The sequence below is a fragment of the Scatophagus argus genome, chromosome 20 (genome assembly GCF_020382885.2).
Source record: "Scatophagus argus isolate fScaArg1 chromosome 20, fScaArg1.pri, whole genome shotgun sequence".
Taxonomy (NCBI): Eukaryota; Metazoa; Chordata; class Actinopteri; family Scatophagidae; genus Scatophagus; species Scatophagus argus.
This window is the reverse complement of record NC_058512.1, coordinates 19,416,334-19,438,764: the sequence shown is the minus strand read 5'-3', so window position 1 is coordinate 19,438,764 and position 22,431 is coordinate 19,416,334. Positions and strand designations below refer to the sequence as shown.

Genomic DNA, 22,431 nt, shown 5'->3' with positions numbered 1-22,431 from the left:
ATGCTAATACCCAAACTATTTAGAAATAACTTGACTGACCCCATTTAACAAATGACTGAACATGTCTTGAAGATGTCAATCAGTACTTAGTAAAGGTTGAATAAGCTGTTTTCATCCATATCACCCCCCTCCTTGTGACTGTCAGCTTTCCTCGGCGTTTGTAAGACAAAGTACAGTGAAACTTGAAGCACATATATATTTGAAATTCTCTTTCACTGATTTACACTTGTTTGGCTGACAGGATGTGCTGTACAGATACAGTGAAAAGTTGCTGCATGTGATTCTTCCTATGTTCCAATCTCATTTTAACATGACATTGATGATAGAAACATGCTTGATGAATGGACTCGTGCAAGTGAAAACTACTATGCTGTCTAAGAAAAAATAAATGAATTTTCCATTTTTGTCAGTCATTGAAGATAAAATAACATGTCAAAGGAAATGAAGAAGAGACCTCACTAAAATGTCTAGTAAGCTTGTATTTTTTATACTTTCAAAATATGTGTCCGAGTGTGTCTATTTATAAACCATATCTAATAAATGGAATGAGAACTCTGAGTGCTGCTGTGTGACTTTTCTTTGCCAACAACACTTTGTCTGTCCAAGCATATTAGACAGTTACTTCTTTCATATTTCCTTAAAGGAGTCAGGTGAACAGGAAGTTTTAAACAGGATGATGTAATAGGGGTGAGAGATCTATTTTATAATATACTGTACATACATATATATACGATCAGTCAAGTGAAATTAATTTACTTCAAAAGGACCAATGCAAATTTTGTTTGGCATAGAATAAGCAAATAAATTTGTACAGTATGTTGAAATAAATGTTTTTGACTGTTTTATTAAGTCTGTCATACGATTAAATCTAATTTATGAGACAGTTTGGTATGGTTTAATTCAGTAGTCAGAATGTTTAATGTGGTGTCTGAGCTTTAGTCATGTAAGCCCTGCAGTAAAACAGCATGGTATGGTTTAAGGTCACCTAGGTTTTTTCACCTACAACCCTAGCAATCCTCTCTGGAGAGCAAAAACGCTCTCCCTCCCTTCTGTTCCCATTCCTGTCTAGTGTGTCTTGTGTTTTGTCTCTTTCTTCAGGACCTCATGGGACTTGATGTAGCCTCAGACTGTTCCAGATACTGAACTCCATCAGTCCAAATCCATGAATACTTTCAATTGCACGATCAACAAATCATTGAATGTTCTCAGTCATGGGCTTTATTAAAGTGTGTGTGTGTGTGTTCAAACTGAATGTAGGCCATGACAGTAAAAGAATGTAAAGCAGTAAGGGCAGAATAATGCAGGCAGGCCTCATTCCTCTGGCTGGCCATCAAGCTTCTCAGCTCAGCATCTTTTGTGACTGCTGGCAGTTTGACAGGATTGTGGAGGCTTAGATAAGTGCAGTACATTACTCCACGGTGGTGGTTCATTCAAGAGACCAACTCAGCTGTAGGCACAGCCAACACCAGTGCTCTGAAAACCTACCAGTGAATGTGTGTGGTCACACAGAATGTAGGTCATGTGAGGAAAAGGATCTAAGGCAAAAATGGGTAAGTAGACTGGGCCTCAGTGTTTTGGCTGAGCATCAAGATGTTCCCCTTACTACCTTGTGGGCCTGCAACAGAGTGGACTGGACATGATTTATTTAACTTGTTATAAACTTTCTATATTTCTGTATTCTAGATTTCTATTTCTATAAATTTTCTGATATATCTGACCTCTGCTCTGGTTGGAGAGTGTCCTTACAAGTAAATATCAGTGTTTTTTTGTTTAAAAGCCTTTCTACAACCTATATTCAGTATTATAACTTTATAGAAATAAAATATGGAACAACATTTATAAAAGATCACCATAGCACACAAAGTTCTACAGCTGTGAATAAATCAGCTCATGAGTTAATGATCAAGATGGGCCAAGAAACCGCCCTGCGCCGGTTTATTATAAGTCCTTCATTTGCATAATACTCCTTCATCATACAGCATCAGCACTTAAGCTGTGACCTTCTGTAACCCTGAGATGAACAGAGAAATTGTTTATTAGCTTTGAATCTGGCTACTAATGTAACTGAGAGTCACCTTTGTTAAGAGAACTCATACATGAAGTCAATCAGCACTAACTTGACTACTACACCAGTAGTATTGCTGCCTGTCTGGACTGCCTATATCATCAGCTGAAAAGTGTATCCAAACAACTTTTCTTGGAATATACAAAGGTCTTGATAACGGTGTTAATGTTTAGTGAGGTCCAGGCAGACAATGGAAGAGTCACATTTCTAAACACCTTATTTGATCTTCTTTTCTGGTCTGTAGCCCTCTGATCAATTTGCTGTGTATATTAGGTGTGTGTGCATATTAGGAAATGTTGACACAGACATCATGCGTGTTATTGTGCAGACAGTTCAGAGACTTGACATGTATGTTGAGTTTAGACTGTTATTTGCCACTAGATGGCAGTACAACAACAACAAAAAAAGAATTATAAGGCACCACTGCCCTCGTCTCAAAACTGAAGCCAGAGTTGGGAATTAAGTATTGCATTAAATATCACATAATAGCATAGAAGAGGTGTAATACACATTCCTGCCCAAGGCAGAGAGCAAAGACACAGAGCTCCATTTGATTATCTGAATAATGTAACTATGCTTAATGAGTACCACAATGTAAATTTATTTTTAGAAAGCAGAAGAATTCAGGAATTTTTCAGTTTCTCACAAATGATTTTAATATTATGTTTACATATGTACTGGTGTGTAATCAGAGACAATAAAATGACTGAAGATATTAAACCCCTTTGTGACTTCACTTCTATTGTACAATTTTAATTTTATGAAGCATCTTTACACCAAAATTTAACATGTTTTCAAGCCTTTATTTCATTGTGAGTGGAAAACTAGGGCAAGACCCTCTTAGTCCAGCACCCTTGTCCAACACCCTTGCAGACTAAGACAGTGAATGTACAAAAGTACACATGACAAGAATCTGTGAGGGTGAACATTTAGATTGAGACACAAAGTTGAAGAGAGATCGTATAGGCAGTAGGATGCAGCCTGGAGGAAGCTCTGACACCAAACTTTAGCATTACATTACATTCTTTACAAGCAGCCTTGAGATGTAAGAAAACACGCTGAACAAACTACTCTGTCTGAACTATAGTGAAGCCTTTAGTCACTGAGGAAGCAGGGCAGCACAGCCCTAAAAATGTATGAAAGAAAAATCCATGTCCTTTCAAGTCCCTTATCCAATGTTTATTAACTGTGTGGCGAAAAATGACTTCTCTTTGCTTAAAATATGTTCAAAAAGATGTGGCCTTCAAGTCTTACTTGATTTCTTAATTCAGTTAACAGTTTGTTTCAGTTGTCTCAGTCACTAATTTAAAGTCTTCTTCAACACAACTTGATATTCATTTCGTAAATCATGGTCCCATTTAGAGTAAAAGAAACATTAAAGCAAAATAGGCTTTAGTGCATGGCTACTTTGTGTTGACAAGGGAGTGCCACAGCAACTAATCAATCAGGATTCATTTCAATTTATTTATATAGTGCCAAATCACAGCAAAAGTTATCTCATGATAGTTACCAAATATAGCAGGTCTCAACCATACTAGTCGTATACCTTACCTTATATACCTATCTTATATAAGGAAAAAATTTCCTTTTAGAAGACAGAAACCTCAGAGCAGACCCCTGCTCTTGGTGGACAGTCACCTGCCTTGACTGGGTAAAGGTTTAGTAATGCATATTCATGGAAGCTCAATCCTCTCTTCCAAATATGGTATTTCTGGATCCAAATAATCAAGATGGCAACGGCACAGATGGCCACAGTGTCACTCTCTGTTCTGTGACAATCATTAACCCTGTCCTGACTCATTTTTCATGTCTAGCATTTTTTCCTTAGAGGAGTATTTCTGTTTATTTAGTGAAACGGTCGCCTCATAGCAAGAGGGTTCCAGGTTGGAATCCCGGTCTGGGCCCTTCTATGTGGAGTTTGCATGTTCTCCCTGTGCCTGCGTGGGTTTTCTCCGGGTACTCCGGCTTCCTCCCACAATACCAAAAACATGCACATTAGGTTAATTGGCTACTCTAAATTGCCCCTAGGTGTGAGTGTGAGAGTGTGTGGTTGTCTGTCTTTGTGTGTCAGCCCTGCGAATGACTGGCGACCAGTCCAGGATTTGAGTGACTTTGGCAAGGGCCAGACTGTGATGACTGGACGACTGGATCAGAGCATCTCCTAACCTGCAGCTCTTGTAGGATCCTCCTGGTGTGCAGTGGTCAGGACCTACCAACAGTGGGGAGCAAAGCCTGGCCCGTATTGTCTGATCCAACAGAAGAGCTACTATAGCTCACAATGCTGAAGAAGTCAATGCTGGTTCTGACAGAAAGGTGTCAGAACACACAGTACGTCACAGTTTGTTACATATGGGGCTGCATAGCAGCAGACCAGTCAGGGTACCCATGCTGACCCGTGTCCACTGCCAAAAGCACCTGTAATGGACACGTAAGTATCAGGACTGGACCATGGAGCAGTGTAAGAATGTAACCCGGTCTGATACATCTTGTGGCTGGCCCGGTGCAGGTGCGTTGCTTACATGGGGAAGACATGCAACCAGGATGCAAGACAGTGGAGGCAGTGTGATGCTTTGACGGCTTGGTGTCAGATACGACAGCATACATTAAGGGGTCGAGTGGAGTCCATGTCTTGATGGGTTAGGGCTGTGTGGGCAGCAAAAAGGGGACCTACTCAATATTAAGTTGGAGATCTTATTGTTACAGCTGATTGGTGTATGTTGTATCTGTAAATTTCAACAGGGGAGGAGGGCTGCTGTACACTGTACAGTGAATGGGATGCAAGTGGGTGACATCTTTAATGAGGACAATATTAATTACATTACATTACTGCAGCAATTCCCCAGAAGCAGAAATAGTAGGTGCATCTTACTGTCTGCATAATGCACCCTTGAATAGCAAATCACAGCAAAATCACTGCACCACTGAATTAAGAACAGGTTTTTGTTGGTCAATGGTGGTCTTGCAAGCCTCAAGATAGCTAGACCACACCTCTTGTGATTGGAAGGTTGCCAGTTCAATTCCCTCACCGGAAGGGCAGGTAAAATTTGGGTGTGTTGGAGTGATTAATGTGAAAAATGCTCCCCCCCCTCCATTAGCCAGCTGCCCTTGAGCAAGGCACTTAACCCCCAATTTGCTCCGTGGGAACTTGATAGTGGCAGCCCACTGCTCCTGTGTGTGTTTCACTGCATGTAATTTGTTGGGTTTTGCATGTGTGTTCAACTAAGGATGGGTCAAATGCAGAAGACGAATTCAGTGTGTGTATGTAAAAATATATATACTGTCAATAAAGTGATTCTTAATCTTACTCACCAAAACATCTTCTATGTACCCTGTTAACACACATAGACACAAACAATGGAGACACAAGATGTCAGTCACTGTGAACTGATTTCAGAAAATAATCTGGCACTGTCCCCTCTAAAAAAACACTGAGAAGTCAAACAGCGACATGAGAAAGGTTCATATTTATTCTGCCAATTCTGTGATACAACTTAAACAAGCAAGTGGGACTTGAATAAAACTGGTGTGGGAAAACGGATCTTTCGATAAGAGAATTTTGTTGCGGATGGCAATGTAAGAAAACATTCACAATTTTTTTTTTTTTTTGATTATTTCTAAACTTGTGCTCTTGACTTACATTTCTGAATGGCTGACCATTTCTTTCACTGCCTTTGGTGGAGTACTACCATGTTTTTGCGTGATACTACCACCAAATGCTGATCAGTGGAACAGCCTGAACAGTCAGCAGGAATGTGTATTACATTACCTGTCTTCATCTTAACACCACTTCATATGACACTAGAGGTTTAAAGAAAGAACTACAGGGTACTATTAAGGCTTTAAGAAGCTTGTGTTTGGGAGTGCTGGGTTGAGTGACAGCTGTCTTCACCTATCACACTCAACCATAGTACTTGATTGGCCAACCCCAGGTCCACCACAAGGTCAAAATGTGTATTTTCTAGCCTCAAAATTGTGACAAGGTGTGAACCTTGGATGTACTAAGAAGAAACTGGATACAACGTTGGATTTGGGGTCCATTCTTCTTATGAAAGTTGCTCAGTTTGACTGACTTGGATAGATCACCCTGATCATCCGGATAGCTTCCACATTGTGGGGTCCCATGGTGTGTGTGCACTAGAGACTTATCCAGGCCGAGCAGCTAGCTTCCAGTTAGCTCTCATCTATCTTGAATGTGGATAAAATAATTTAATCATGTTGCTTTTGTGGACTTTCCAAATCACATCACCCAAACAGATCAAAGCCTGAGTGAAATCAATCATCTTGAGGGGGTTGTGACTCAAAAAATGTATCCACTGTTACACATCAACATCTTTCGCAATGAAAACTTATACGAAAACGTCTTTATAGGCCATTGTGCATCAGGTGGTGTTGTCAGTATATGGTTTTGCCACTACAAATTGGTTTCAAAATCTGTCATACTTCACGGTGGCATGGTGTAAAGCACAAATCTGAGCCTCACAGATGATACAGGCATGTGTTTTATACTGTCAGGGTTTCCGTTGGCTATAAACAGGGATAAAGGATACAGACAGCAAATAACCACGGCATTCAAATGTCTTCTGAGTAACCTCCCTGTGTGCTGTGTTGATTAAACCACCAAGCCAAAATTCACCACTTCTTTTAGCTGTTGCTGTCACTTAAAAGCTTCCATATGAAACATCATTTTATCTAAAACCCTAAAAATGTGCCCTAATCACACCCTTCTAAACATAAATCAACTCAGTTCCCAGTTTATAAGCTAAACCTATCGAAAAGTAATAGGCTAACATCCTTGAATTAAATATGACCTTTATGAAGGTTATGATGTTGATTCAATTGCACTGTCATCTTGGAGGCTGGGGTTTGTGGTGCTGCTGAGAGGTATTTTTATTGTTTTGACCACCCCATTCATATCAATGAAGGTAAGCTAAATAAAAGAAATGCCAATATAATGCAATACAATTTGTCAAAATAATAAAACGTTGACTAAACAACTGTAAAACAGCTTCCACCAAAACTGATCAATTACAATCCTCATGAATCCTCGCTGCATTAGTTTTAATTAGGTGTACATTTTAAACTGGAAAATGAGAACTTATAATGTTAAAGAATTGCTAACTGCATTCAAGACAGAATGTGGATCCAGGCAGGGTTGTTTCATTTATATGTATCATCATTATTTCATTTCCTGAATGTAAAATGTTTATGTACAGTACATTAAAAATGAGTAGCTTTTTCTCATGTGTTAAATCTCTTAAAGATGGATGTAAGAAGCAAGTATTTAGAGCTTTGATTTGTTTGTTGAGTGTACATGACCAACTTGTTGAAGCTGTACAAATCCATCCTCAAGTATGGGCCTGAACTCAGAGGTTGTAAATGAACAGGAAGTGACAAATTGGCAACCAAATCTCAGCCCCACAATCTTTTCCACTGTGTTTAAGGAAAAAAAATAACTAGTTTGTTTTGGCTCGTGGACTCTCTTCTCTCACGGAGATTCAGAGTCCTCCACTTCAACATGTCGTCACGCTTCATTTTCTGCTCATCATTCCTGTAAGCCTCCACTTCTGTTTAGCCTGATGCTGTCTGCTCATGAGACCGTCAGGCCTCGTTTATGCATGTGTCTAGCATATACAGACAGACAGGTGGTTGAGCAGCTTCAGTCCGTCTACTGGCCAGTCTTCTTCTCCTTCTGGAAACTGAAACTGGTCCGGCGGCTCAGTTTCCGCTGCTTCTGGGCAAAGTAATCAGCTCGAGAGGTGCTGGCTCGGGACTCTAGGATATAGTTCACCTGAAAATGAATGATGAAAAATGAAAAGGGCAATTTTATTTGAAACACGTAGATTTCTCTGACATCCAGTGGCCTTTATCATAGGGAAAATGAAATAACAAAGACATCAAGAATTTCCCTCCAGGGATTAATAAAGGAATTCTGATTCTGATTCTGATTCTGATTCTGACATCACATCATCGACATCTCATCATGTAACACTAGGATCCTGATAGAAGGACATTTTGTATAGTTTAATGAATGACTGACAACACAGCTGTGGCCATATCAAAAACACCTTCACATTTTGAATGTGATTTATATATTAAAATACAAAGTATGTAGGCGTTTATTTAAAAACACTTCCTCACTCAACTGAACAAGCTTTAAGGTTGCAGTTGTTTGGGATCAAACTACTATTTCCAAGGTTAAGAATTAACCTTCATGCACAACATGTTTTCATAAGTTCTGAACAGTTTTAAACTGGCCTGTGAATGATTTGACCCTGGATATAAACAATTCATTACTATCACCCTGTGTTACTGTTCATGTGTGCATAATTAAACTGGAAATGGACATATAGACTGGTTGCCTATAAACTTCAAACTCACTGTTCATTTACCCTCTGGGGTCCAGGCTGGCTGTCTGGCACCATTTCCATCTGATTTTATGTCTCCATTATAGACTAAATGAATGTCTGTGTTCTTGGTTTTTGCTACTGTTAGAAAAATGGAACACAATTTGCCTTAAAATATCCTTACTTCTGCTTACAACTACCCTTATTGTTTACAAATTACCTCTAAAGAGCTGTTACAGTGCTACACTCACCCATTACTGGTGTACTGAAATAAGATTTTGCATTGTCAAAAAAAAAAAATCAGCACAATATCACAAATTATTTAAGTTCAATCAATAAAATGTATAAGGTGACAATCATAACTTAGTTACTTATGTTTCTAAATGAATAACTTAAGTCATTTTCTGACCATGTGAAGGCAGGCAAACCATTACTTAGTTGTGCTTGTATTCAAGTCTAATATTCAGTCTCCTTTTAGCCTGTCTCTGATGCTCCAATATGTTCACCAGCTGCTATATAACTTTGTCTACTGTGTGGTGCTAGACTGGGTAATGTAGGCAGTTGTTTTATCAAAACTTTTCCAGTTTCCAGCTGCCTGGTGCTGCTGGAAATGACACTTGACTTGAGTGCTGAACTGAACCAAAACTAAGTTACACTCAAAATGTATTTAAATGATTATATATGCTAGTAATTTAGTCTCACACTTGAGGAACTCACTAAGTGAGACTGGTCTCATGCTGCCACTCATCTTTATCCAGCAGATGTCACTATATCACATTTGAATGAGTCAAAGCTACCCCAAACAGCCCGAAGCATTACTGTTAAAACTTAAGACAGCCTTAGACAGCACAGACATCCAGCCACAACTCACCTTCAGCACTATTTCATTGACAGTAGCAGCATCAGATTCAAAGTAGAGAGGCTTGTAGTCATGGTTGCTGAGGTAAGTGAGCTTAAATATTGCATGACCTGGGAAACACAGAGGAAAAAACCTTGTTTAATGAGACAAAAATAATTATCACACCCACCATCACTTCTCTGCTTGTCTGCAAATGATCAAGTCTCCTCAGAGCTAAGAAAGAAAAAAAAGCCATATGATTCTTGTCAAAACACTAATTTGTTAATAAGATAATAATAATAATAATAATAATAGGTTAAACGTCCATTATTATAGAAAAAGACCAGCACAATACTATAATGTGAAAATACATGACAAAAAGACAAAGTGAATATTCAGTATGTGACGGTATTCATGGCTTCATTGTCTCAGTCTGCTTCGATGTGATCAAATGTTGTCCAGTTACTCAACACAGGGTCGTGTTTGGTAATTTTTAAGATCGGAGATGACATACGCCGATCCTAAGGATTGCCCAAGTGTCAGCATCAACTGAAATAAAGCAGATTCAGTGATGATCCTTTATTTATTCTACTGTGTTTTGTCCTCTGCAGCCTATCTGGCCTGCTCTGCTTTATCACAACTGGCTATACGGTGCAACACAGCACTGCGTACAAGTGAAAATCACGGATCAAACAGAATTGTTCTGCAGCTTTCAATTACATCACAAGGTGTTCATGAGAAATGGTTGATTGTTGAGAAGCCCCATATGCTGAGGAAAACTGCCGGGGTCTGCTCTGATGTTTCTGCCTTCTAAAAAGCAGTTTTTCCTCGCCATCGTTGCCAAGTGCTTGCTCAAGGGGGAATGTTGGGTTCTCTGTATTACAGTTTAATTAAAGAGTCTGGTCTAGACCTGCTCTAATTGGAAAGTGTCATGAGATAACTTTTGTTGTGAATTGGCGCTATATAAATAAACTGAATTGAATTGAATACAGTAAATATCTGTAAAACCAGTCACATCTGCACTGTGTTGCATATGTGGATATGAGCAAACACGTAATGAGAGACTGCATCGGTGAGGCGACTTCTACTGTAAATATCATGCACAGATGTGAAAATTAAGCCACTGTTTTTGTGGTCCACTCACTGGGGCTTCTCTCTTCTACAAGGTCACAGGCACAGAGGTGGTCCGAGTCAATAGAGATGGGTTTCTGTCGAATCCAGAACTTAGTACTGGTCTTCTGATTGGTGACAGGATCAATCTCCACTTTCTCTCCCGAAATACCTGGGAGAAAAGTTCATTATTATCATTTTGGAGTTGGTAATCTGTATACTGCTTACAATCAATTATGCAAAAAGTCTCCTTCCAACATTTTTTTTTTTTAACTTGTGGACTTGTGAAAAAAAATGTCAGATTTTTACTCCCTGCAGTAAGAAGTACGTACCTAGCTGGACATCAGTGGTGAAGCGCAGCTTGTGGATCATACTGATCTTGAAGGACTTGTAATGGTGACTGCTCAACATGTCTTGGACTGTGGTGATGTCAATAGGAGGATCTTCCTCTGAGCTCTCTTCACCCCTAGAGCCTAGGGACGAACACAACAAAAATGTATATATATATATATATATATTTTAAAAAAAAACCAACATAACCACCTTTGTTTTTAATCCATGACCTATTATCTAAGAGTTGGTCTGTATTAACAGCAAATGCACCTAATTTGCAATTTGCAGCAGCTGGAATCCTACACTGCTGATGAAGAACAAATACAGTGTGTTGCAAAAGTATTCACCCCCCTTGGTGTTTTGCTGCATTAAAACCTGGAATTAAAATTAACTGTTATTGGATTTCATGTAATGGGCCTGACAAAATAGTCCAACTAGTTTAAGTGGAATGAATGAAATACCTTGTTTAAAAAATAAATAAATAAATAAATAAATAAAAACTGAAAAGTTGCATTGTAAAGTGCATCTGTATTCACCTTTTTTAAAAAGATCAGGTCAAACCAATCAATCACAAATCACATAATTAGTTGACCAAAGTCCATTTGAGTGATCACATGATCTTTCATATGATATCAGTATAAATACATTGGTTCTACTGCACTAAGCAAGAAACACGAAGACCAGAGCTTTCCAAACCAGTCAGAGACAAAGTTGTGGAGGTGTACAGGCTAGGGTTGGGTTATGAAAGAAATATCCCTGTAAACATAACATGGAGCACCATTAAATCCATGATCACAAAATGTAAAGAATATGGCACCACAACAAACCTAACTCAAAAAAGACACCAAAGATAACACTGAAGGAGCTGCAGAAATCAACAGCAGAGATGGATTTTCTGTCCACAGGGTGACTTTAAGTCACTCCAAATAGCGGGGCTTTATGGAAGAGTGGTCAGAAAAAAAGGCATTGCTTAAAGACAAAAATAAAAAAAAAACAGCAAAACACATTTGGAGTTCATCAAACAGCATGTGGCAGATTCCAAAAAAAACATGGAAGAAAAGTCTCTGGTCAAATGAGACTTGAAATTTATGGCCATCATGTGAAAGGCTATGTGTGGTGCAAAGCCACCACCTCCCATCACTCTGAGAACACCATTGTTCTGGGATGGGAAAACTGGTCAGGGCTGAAGGAAAGATGGATGGCACTTGATATAGGGCAGTCCTTGAGGAAAACCTGTTTCAGTCTACCAGAGATTTGAGACTGGAACGGAGGTTCACTTTCCAGCAGAATAATGACCATAATCATGCTGCTAAAGCTGCACTGGAGTGATTTAAAGGGAAACATTTAAATGTTTTGGAATGGCCTTGTCAAAGCCCGGACCTTGATACAATTAAGATTCTGTGGCACAACTGGAAGATTGTTTATTTTGCAACTTCAAAGTGGCATGTAAATCAAATGATACAAATCTCCCCAACATCCATTTTAACTCCAGGTTGTAACGCAACAAAGCAGGAAAAAACACCAAGAGAGGAGTGGATAGTCTTGCAAGGCATTGCAAGGGTATTTAGAACTTGATTCAAAGTTGTTAATAACAGTCGAAAGCAATTATTACTTTGCAACCAAAACTAAAACCACTTAGATGATAATTCTTCAATTTAGTGCTTTATGCAGTTGCTGTTTAAGTAAAAGGTAAGTTAAGTAACCAGCTGGTGGGTCATTCATAGTGATAATAAGGCAACTGGCCCACTGAAGTTACTTACTGTTTTCTCTGACCAGGCAAAACTCCAGGGTGCTTTGGCTCTCCAGGGTGGAGTCCAGGTCTACTGCAACATTAGGCTCTGTCTGCTTCTCCAGACGATACATGGGCCCTGATGGAGAGTGATGTAATCAGGCGACAGCAATACATCTTAGCTTTTTATTGTTCAGAGTTTTAAAGGTATGTGTGGGACAGCAATCATTCTTGTTGATACTAACTCCATTCAGACTATATAAGCAGTGAACAGAACTTCCAGGTCTGAAAAGCGAAGCCAATGACAAACCTGCATTTTTTTCCAAATGGACAACAAGGGATGACTGAATTGAAAATTGAAATTGACTCCTCTGGTTTCAAGAGGAAGTCTGATTGCATTCAGCTTCAATTCAATTCAGTTTATTTATATAGCGCCAATTCACAACAAAAGTTATCTCATGACACTTTCCAGTTTGAGCAGGTCTAGACCAAACTCTTTAATTAAATTGTAATACAGAGAGCCCAACATTCCCCCTTGAGCAAGCACTTGGCGACAGTGGAGAGGAAAAACTGCCTTTTAGAAGGCAGAAACCTCAGAGCAGACCCCGGCTCAAGATGGGCGGCCATCTGCCTTGACCGGTTATATGTAAGCTTATGTGAAAGTTTCTTATTTTTTAAAATATTGAGACATTGGCATTGGAATGTAAAAAATATAAAATATCCGAAATAAATAAAACACAAACAAAACAATAAATAAAATGGACTCTTGCTCTCTGTATAAAGAAGATAAAGAAGACAACACACTTATATGGTTGTTTATCATGCAATAAAAGTAGCATTACCTGAGCCTTTCTGTGAGCCTTTTCTCTTCTTGAGTGCTTTTTGGAGAATCTCCTTCATGGTTACCTTCAGACTGTCCACAGGGATTAGAGAGAAACCATGAGCAGCATTTCTAAAATGGAGAAGAGCAGAAAAGGTTAAGGATGCCTTTGTAGATTTGTTCCAACCCATACAGATAGACAAAAACGTAGTAAAAAATATGTGTACGTAGGTAAATGTGTAGCTGGTCCTGTTCAAATTGACCTGCAACTTGATTGTTCAATATCAGCACCCTGTGTAACAAGTCGCTTTTAATCAGTGATTTTAAAACTTCTTAGAAGCTTGATCGTATGTTTTTTACGGAGACCTGGCCTGACAGCAAGACCGGAAACATGGTCCTTATTGAAACCATCCCACATAATTTTACATTTGAATCTGAATCAAGAGAGAACAAAAATGGTGGGAGTGTCTGTGCCTTTTTTGAAGGATAGTTTTCTTTCGGAGAAACTGTCATTCTGATTGTTTTCATCATTTGAGTACACATTAAAATGGACTTGAAATTATCCACTCCATGTACCTTATATGCAGGCCTATACAGGCCACCTAAATGCTTCCACTTATCTGCACTGAATTTGAGTCTGTAGTCATTATATTTGATTTTAATGTACATGCAGATAATGTCTGTGACAGAAATGCCAAAGAACTCTGTGCCATCTTTGACGCATTTCATCTTTGTCAGCATTTACATGAGTAAAAAGCTCATACTCTGTACCTAGTTGTTACTAAGGGTGTTAAAATTTCAAATGTCACTGTGATTGATATTGCTCTATCAGATCATTTTGGCATATTCTTTGACCTGTCTAGAATCCCAAAAGATGTCCCTGGACCTGTATTTGTTGTAAAAAGATACATCAGTGATAATACCGGAACGCTGTTTATGGAGGCTATCACAACAGAAACTGCCCCTATCTTGTATGCTGCTCAGGACTTACTGAATTTCTTACTTACTGTACTTCTAAAATCTTCATCATCAACATCCACAGCAACAACTCACGGATCCTATTTGCTATGGTGAACAAGTAAACAAATCCTCCGGCTCCAACACCTCCAGAACTAGTTTCTGTCAGCAAATGTAATGCATATGCATCATTTTCTTAAGGACAAAAACAGCTTGTCAATAAAACTTACTCCAAAAGTCAATAATTCTCTACAGTCTAGAATTTTTCCAAAGGCCTTAAAAACTGCTGTCATTAAGCCTCCCCTAAAGAAGGGCAGTCTCAAAGCAACAGTACTGAACAAATGTTGGCCATTATCAAACTTAACGTTCTTTAAGTTATTGAAAAAGCATGTCAACAACCAAGAGTCAAGTAAAAAGTCTTGGTTTCATAATGGACTAAAACTTATATTTCCACAGCCACATCAAATTCATAACCTCACTGGGTTTTTAATCAACAAAAAGACTTTATCAGAGTCAGAGAAATAATCTCAATACAAGATCCAGAAAAACTGGGCAAACTGGGAAACCAGGCATTCATTTCCAGCAAAATAGATTACTGTAACGGTCTGCTCACTGGCTCTCAAGACAAGCGGTATGACAGCTTCATTATATTCAGAATCCTGCTGCTCCGGTCCTGACTAAAACCAAGAAGTATGACCACATTACTCCACTTCTAAAATATTTAAACTGGCTGCCTGTCACTCAGAGAATTGACTTTAAAACACTGCTGCGTGTAAATCTCTGAACGACTTAGCACCCAAATACATCTCTGACATGTGTGTCCCATATGAACTTCCCCTGACCCTAATGGCATTTGGCATGAGCCCTGGTTGTGCCCAGAGTTGAAACTAAACACGGTGAAGCAATGTTTCATTTTCATGCAGCAAAAAGCTGGAATAACCTCTCAGATAATGTTAGACGGGTCCAGACACTAACAATGTTTAAGTCCAAGTTTAAAACTTTCCTTTTTCATACTGCTTATATATTAGAGTAATTTTTTTTTTAAATGTTTGTAAAATGTTTTAATAATGAATTTTAATTTTATATTTATCTATCTATTCATAGTATGAATTGCGCTACACAAATCAAGCTGCCTGGCCTTGACACATGATGTGTTCAGAAATTACAAACACTGTTGCATTCCATTCAAATCAAACTTTTCACAGACTTTTTGCTGCACTTAGTTACTATGTAGACTGTTTTTAAGAGAAGTGTTTTTTTATTGTTTTTTTTTTTTTGGTTACTTAATAATTACTGAATTTATGAGGCCAATATACATTCAGTGTTCTTGATATTGCTAATTACAGTTGATTGATCAGAAATGTGAAATCTGTTTCCAACATTTTTATCAATCAATATGAAATATGAATAATTTCACTTCCAGATGAGAAATATTATATACTATATTAGATCCTCTAAAATAATATTGGTAATAATGGCTCAGCCTTAAAACTATTAACTGTTGTCTATGTTGTGCTTGTACGGTAGGTACAACAATGCAGATGGTATGCAGCATGATGCTGTATATTACCACATGCCTGGAAACATCAAGATAAACAAAACATTTGACATCTTCAACCCAACTAATGATTATAAACACACTTACATTCTTACAAATAGCGACTGTCTGGCAGCGAGGCCAGGTGAAGAGTATTTCTCCACCAAGGCCAGAGTGCTGAAACCAAACTTATGGATTGGCTCATTGGAGTCCAGTGGTGGGAAGTCGGTGTCCACCTCGCCATCATCCTCAGCAATGTGGAGGCAGTAGGCATTCACATTCTCACTGCGGAAGAACACGACACACAAGTGTGGAGAGAAAGGCACAAGAGCTTGCACATAGAAATTAGTCTTCAGTGGGACTGGTGTTAAAATGTGTTTGTACTCACTTAAGTTTGGGTTCTCGTCCCTCACTTGTGTACTGCCAACAGATGAGCCCGATAAGGTCGTGGACCCGGGCGTTGGCGATGGTTACCACTGTCATTGGATGTACCTTCTCCTGAGCCATCTGCATTGAGAGGTAGACGTCTATCTTTTTTGTCGCTGTTGTGCCAATGTGGCCCTAAAATGAGATGAGGCAGTGAGCACTACATGCATAGAAAACCCCTTATAAAAAGTGACAGTATAAGCTACCTCAAAATGTAGCTTTTTACTCAGATGTGAAGTTTCTTTACATTAAAGATCAAAGATAGTAATGCAACATAACATGTCACAACATTGCTTTGTTTTGTTCTTTTTTTTTATTGATAGTGCAAGACTAAACCAAACAGACATGACAGAACATACATGATTTACATTTTGCTTTGCCAGAGGATGATAAGTAGTAGGTCCAATAAACAGGAACAAAATGTGGAATTATTCACCTTGCCATCAAATTTGGAATATTCATTGAAGGGGTTGTTGAGCTGCTGGGGACACTGCTCCAGCCGCAATGAAAGTGTAGATTTGGTGCCTGTTGTCCGTGGTCTGTCTTTAAAGTCCCGTTTTTCAAACAGGGATCCCAGATCCTCCGCTAGACAGAAAGCATGACCAACATACGGCAAACACTTCAAGTACACTGAACATAATAATTACTTTCATCTGACTGCAGGAACATATCCACATAAATGGGAGAATTTCATGTCTGGATGTGAAAATTTCTATCTAGACATAAACACAATATGTCCTTCATCATGTGTTTACCAGTTGTCACCACTGAATGGTTACTTTCTTCTACATTACTTGAATTGTTAGAGATAGAAACCATCCAGCAAGTCACAAAAAAGTAAAACTTCCAGCAAAGCCTAAAATCTAGAAAACATTTTTGCCCCACTCAGGGAGATTAGTTTAATATATATTTAAAAAATATTCAGAAACACTACCTGATTGGGAGGATGACCTCTCTTTCCACTGAATGTTTTTACACTTGATTTGGTTCTGCCGTTCTTTCCTTAACCTTTCAAGTCTTTGGGCTGGGGGAAAAAAGAAAAAGTTTTAATTTTCAGTCACACACAAACTAGTTGCTCAAAATGTATTGGAAAAGAAAAATTCATAAACCACACCATGGGGATACTAGTACACTGTACACTTTGGTTCAAATGTATATCATTGGGCCCTAATATGAAAAGAAAAGGACATTTATTTTCCCCCACACACAATGACTCTCTGCCATGTGATAATGTTGACACGCACACAAATATATATCATACGCACACAAAGAGGAACATCAAATGAAACTTGAATAAAACTTGTAAACTTTAACTCAATGTTTTAATTGATCCCTGGTGTCTTACCAGCAGCCCCGGGTTTCTCACTGCTGTGTTGTTGGAGTCCTGATGAAACAGCCACCACAGGTCAGCACTCAAAGTCCGAAGGTCTCACACCCACAACTCAGAACCGCGACCAGCACTCCCCAAACTGACTACAGAAGTCAAGGGAACCAAAAGGAGACATGCTGTCTACCTTTGGACTCCCTCGATCACCAAACCCAAAATTTCCTTCCAAATATAACACCTGAATGTAGCACAGATTCATACTCTTTCCATCTGATTCAGAGTCACTATACACACACACATATCACACACTATTATCCCAATGTTAACACAATACAGTTATCTGATGACTGATCTGATGTTGATCAGGACACCAAACGTTAACACAAGAACATCATGATGGAGAACTCCAACGTTCTTGGAATAACAGAGACCAACACCTGCTGCCTTGTATACAAATCACAGCTAAATTAGATGAATTTACTATCTTCCAGTTCCAATCAGACAATGCGTTACATTTGTGAACTGTAGAACACAGATTCATTGTTTCATTCCAGGGTTCAAACTTATGCTTTCATTTCATCAGAGCATAACAAGCAAGTCAAGATTTATTTTTCACCTACATGATTGTACTGGTACAACAGCAGTGAAATGGAACTGCGACACTTCCCATCTGTGCAAAATGAGGTAACGTAAAATCCCCAAACTGTTACAAACAAAGCGAAGTGAAGGAGAAGCAGAAACATTATCAAAGCTTGGGATGAGGCAGAGGGCTGCAGAGAGGTAAAGCAACAAGAGAGAAGGGAAAATCGTGCTTCAGCAGCAGGTTTAGCAGATTTATTTTGACCAAACCAGAGGTGATTGTGGCAAGACAAACCAAGATGGTATTGGTGAGCTGTAGTTTGTTCGTGTCAGAGTTGAATCAAGTGTGTTTCATGATAAGTTAACGAGGAAATTACACCCGCCTTTGTTAGGTGAAAGGGAGAAACTCGAATTCAGGAGGTCTGCCACTGTATTCTCCTGTTTAGTAAGGAAAATATGTGTAAGAATATTTCCTTTCTTGACATTTTATGAGTTTGTTTTGTTTACTTATTAGACTAAATACTAAAAGAGATCTCATACATCCCCCAGCTGAAACTACAGGGGACTATAAAACTATTGCCTCTAGAGGCACAAAGCAGTATTACGAGACATGAAGATCCTGGGCTAGCTGGTCAGTATGCTAACTTCAGTAGCTATTGCTGCAACACAATACATAGATCTCTTTCTATATTTACATGATCCAGCTGGTGATTCTAACTTCAGTGTGTTTTTTCTCTCACATTAGCTCCTGACTGACTGATGGACCAGTTTGTCTTGCCTTTTCCCATCTGGTCAATATTCAAAAGGTTTTCTCCCCTCCCCCCACCCCAACATTGTGACATGCTGCTATGATTAATTTGGATTTAAAAAACTGACTCTGTCAGAAACAGGAACACAAAAACCTTCAATAGCACACAATTTCAGCCTCATTTAATCATTGGCCCAGATTTGACATACAAGTCCCATCCACACAACAGCAGAACAGGCTTTCTGACTGTCCACACCATAATAACAGGAAGGAGGTGTGCCTGAGAGAAAGCCTGCACTGCAAACCAGCTAGAGTCTTGAGATGAGCCTACCTGTGTTGGAGCGTCGACGGATGCCAAAATCCCAGCTGGAGGTGATGTCCATGGACTGGGAGAGGTCACAGGCATGATTGTCTGTTACACTGCTGCCCCCCTCGCTCAGGGAGCCCGACCCCGTGGACCCACAGCTGCTGCTGGGCACCAGAGCCAGCTGGCACTTCTCCAGATCCACATCCTGGTCTATTAGTACCATCTCACACATTCCTGTATCATCACTGGTCACATGAGACTGTCTGATGTGGGCCAGAATAATGGCAGGATTGTCCAGAAAAGCCATTTCCTCTGCTTTATGGAGTGTGGCTTATAGCGCTGGATGTTTTGTCTCTGTCCCGCTCTCCTGCACATATGCCAGATAATCCCTTTCACTTTCTCTCTGAGAGTGTTAAAGTGGCTGATGACAAGTGGAGAGCAATCATCTTTCCCATTATGCTTATTGTCTCTGTCTCAAGGCAGGAAAGGTGGCAGTACCTATTTGAAATAAGACAACAGTTATTATGTGGATCAGGCTGGAAATGTTGAAATTAGATTGAGCAAGCGAGCAAATATGTTGAAAAAACAAATATATGATTACATATATGATTTCATATGATATATATGAATATGTTTGCTGTGGCACAAACATCTAGTGGGAACCTTTTCATGTGATGACTGATCACTTTGACTTAATGATTAATTTAATGGTACAATCTAACATTTACACCCACTTCACATCATCACTGGGCAGCCGTGCGGAGGCGAAAAAGGAGTCAGACTTCGAGCTTTTCTTGAAAGCTCTCTTTTTTTCCCATTCCTGGCACAACTGTTTTTGTCACTCATGAACAAATGGAGTGTTCCAGCACAGAACGAAAAAGTGTGTTATCCTCATGTTTAAAACAAAATATTGCTGTCCCCTTCTCTGTGATGTCCCTCTTTAAATGCTGCCTTTGAATGTGGCTGTTTGCAAGAGCTAAACTGCTGATTTCAGACTAGTTAGACAACACTTTGTACAAAGTTATGTTTGAATGTAAACTGACCATTCATCACTGGTATAGGTTCCAGAAATTCCAACCAAAAAGATAAATAAATAATAAAAAAAAATCAAGCCAAGAAATAAATAACTCTATTACGTTAGTGAGAGTGTTAGATACATTGTTAATGTTAATATTATTATTCACCATAGCACCATACGGGTTGTCGGGACTAGTCGGGACATTCAAGTTGTTGAGCCACTCAACAGACTTGATTTTATGGTGACAGCATTAACGTTTTGTAATGTTAGCCATAACTGGGCTATTGTATTGACCAGTAAACAAATGGCCTTGTGCAAAATATTAGTTTGACTGTCCAGGGTATTTACACTGTGAACAATAAGCTGTTGTTAATTTCAACACGGAGATGATAGCTATGAGTAAGGGCAAAACAATCCCATTCCTGGGCGTTACGTTAGCCTGGCTCAGATACCTAAGTTAGCATATTAAAAGCCGGTTGTTGTGACACGCAGCACCAAGAGTTCATCTAACGTTAGCAACAAACACACGATACACAGCAGTATAATTACATGCAATAATTACAGTCATATAGTTTCCATTGTGAGCGAGGTTTAACTTCATTTTTAAGAGTCAGTTCTGCGAAGAGATTCTTCGTTTGATGGTAACTGCTGCTGATGCTAAAATGTAGCAACGTTAGGTTGAAAATCAGTCAAGCTTGCTTAAAAAAACCTTACGTGTTGAAAATTTCATGGAAACATTATCTAAAACAAGAACTAGCACTTCTTTAAACAGCGAAACTCTTGAATATCTTTATGCAACAACCTTATTAACTAAGATTAGTGATGATACACAGTAGTTTGATGTTTGCTGACGACCCTGAACGTCGCTCATTAACAAGCTAAGTTAAAACTCCGCTAGCTATATGCTAAATGAACATTCAAGTAGCAACGGGGTATGTACATAGTGTTCAGCCTGTAAATCAATTTAAGTACAAATGTCCGTGCAAGTGGCATTTTTAGTATCTAGCCTAAGCAGGCTCGTAAGCCTACTAAGGCTAACAACACTGAAGCTTTCTCAAGGTACTTGTTTGTGGTTAGCTACTATTATATCCTCCCAGAGGCGTCCCACCTTTAGAAGTCACATCCGAAGAACGAAATAAATGTCCACATTGTTCCATTTTATCCATGCATACTATCAAAAGTTACAGAAACTCTTTTCATAAGCAATAATGCATTGTAGCAAAATCATAATACAACTGCAAGACAGTGCAATCTGTCGTATTCAGCCTCGCGGTACCAGCCCAGTTTCTTTTCCCTTCTTCTTCTACTATTACTACTACTTGTTTTTCTTCTTCTACTACTACTACTGGTAATACCACTTCTTCTTCTCGTCCTCCTCCTGCTGCTTCTTCTTGTTCTATGGCGGTTGGCATCCACCTTATTGGTGCATTGCCGCCACCTCATGTTCCGGAATGTAGATCAGACAGTAGAGTTGCAATCTAAAGAAAATCAATCCCTAAAACCAGTCCAGTTTCTGTTCCGGTTCCATTTTTCAACATAAAAGACCACGCAGACAGACTTAGATTTTGGGCAAATGACCAGCGTTGGAGGATGAATACTGATCCTTTATTTAAGTTAAAGTTCTAAAGCCAAACTGTAAAAAAAATACCCAGTTATAAGTGAAAGTCTTTGAAAAGTAAGTAAAGTCTTAATTTCTAAAATAACTAGTAATTGAATGCTGTTACATAAATACAGTGGTGTTAAAGGTACATCCATCCATCCATTTTCTATACCGCTTATCCGTCAGGGTCGCGGGGGAGCTGGAGCCTATCCCAGCTGACTACGGGCGAGAGGCGGGGTTCACCCTGGACTGGTCGCCAGCCAATCGCAGGGCCAACACACAAAGACAAACAACCACACACTCACACACTCACACCTAGGGGCAATTTAGAGTAGCCAATTAACCTAATGTGCATGTTTTTGTGTTATTGTGGGAGGAAGCCGGAGTACCCGGAGAAAACCCACGCAGGCACAGGGAGAACATGCAAACTCCACATAGAAGGGCCCAGACCGGGATTCAAACCTGGAACCCTCTTGCTATGAGGCGACAGTGCTAACCACTGCATGAGCAGTTACATTCCACCACGGCAAGTAGAAGCTAATGAATGAACATTATTTGCAATATTTTATGTTCATGAATGTTGCACATAAAATGTCTGTATTACTCAGAGAAACGCTGATATTTGGTTACATATACAAAATGCTAGATGAGGGCACATGGCAAAAATGAACTGTGGTCTGTATTGACTACCAG

General features: G+C 39.2%; 1 protein-coding gene across 2 annotated transcripts; it reads right to left on the bottom strand.

Annotated features, from left to right (window-relative positions):
* Positions 1–5,510: 5,510 nt before the first annotated feature.
* On the bottom strand, positions 5,511–21,481 carry mapkap1 (MAPK associated protein 1). Of its 2 annotated transcripts, XM_046375479.1 has the most exons (12): positions 21,247–21,481; positions 19,145–19,618; positions 17,094–17,183; positions 16,596–16,744; positions 16,122–16,294; positions 15,842–16,018; positions 13,262–13,371; positions 12,451–12,558; positions 10,690–10,830; positions 10,392–10,529; positions 9,281–9,378; positions 5,511–7,853 (listed from the first exon to the last, which is right to left on the bottom strand). In XM_046375479.1, the coding sequence occupies exons 2-12, from the start codon at positions 19,425–19,427 to the stop codon at positions 7,731–7,733; spliced, it is 1,590 nt and encodes a 529-aa protein (XP_046231435.1). In that variant the 5' UTR covers positions 19,428–19,618; positions 21,247–21,481; the 3' UTR covers positions 5,511–7,730. The 2 variants fall into 2 exon arrangements, with proteins under 2 accessions (XP_046231435.1, XP_046231436.1); XM_046375480.1 differs by lacking the exons at positions 19,145–19,618; positions 21,247–21,481 and adding an exon at positions 17,505–19,136.
* Between the last annotated feature and the right edge of the window lie 950 nt (positions 21,482–22,431).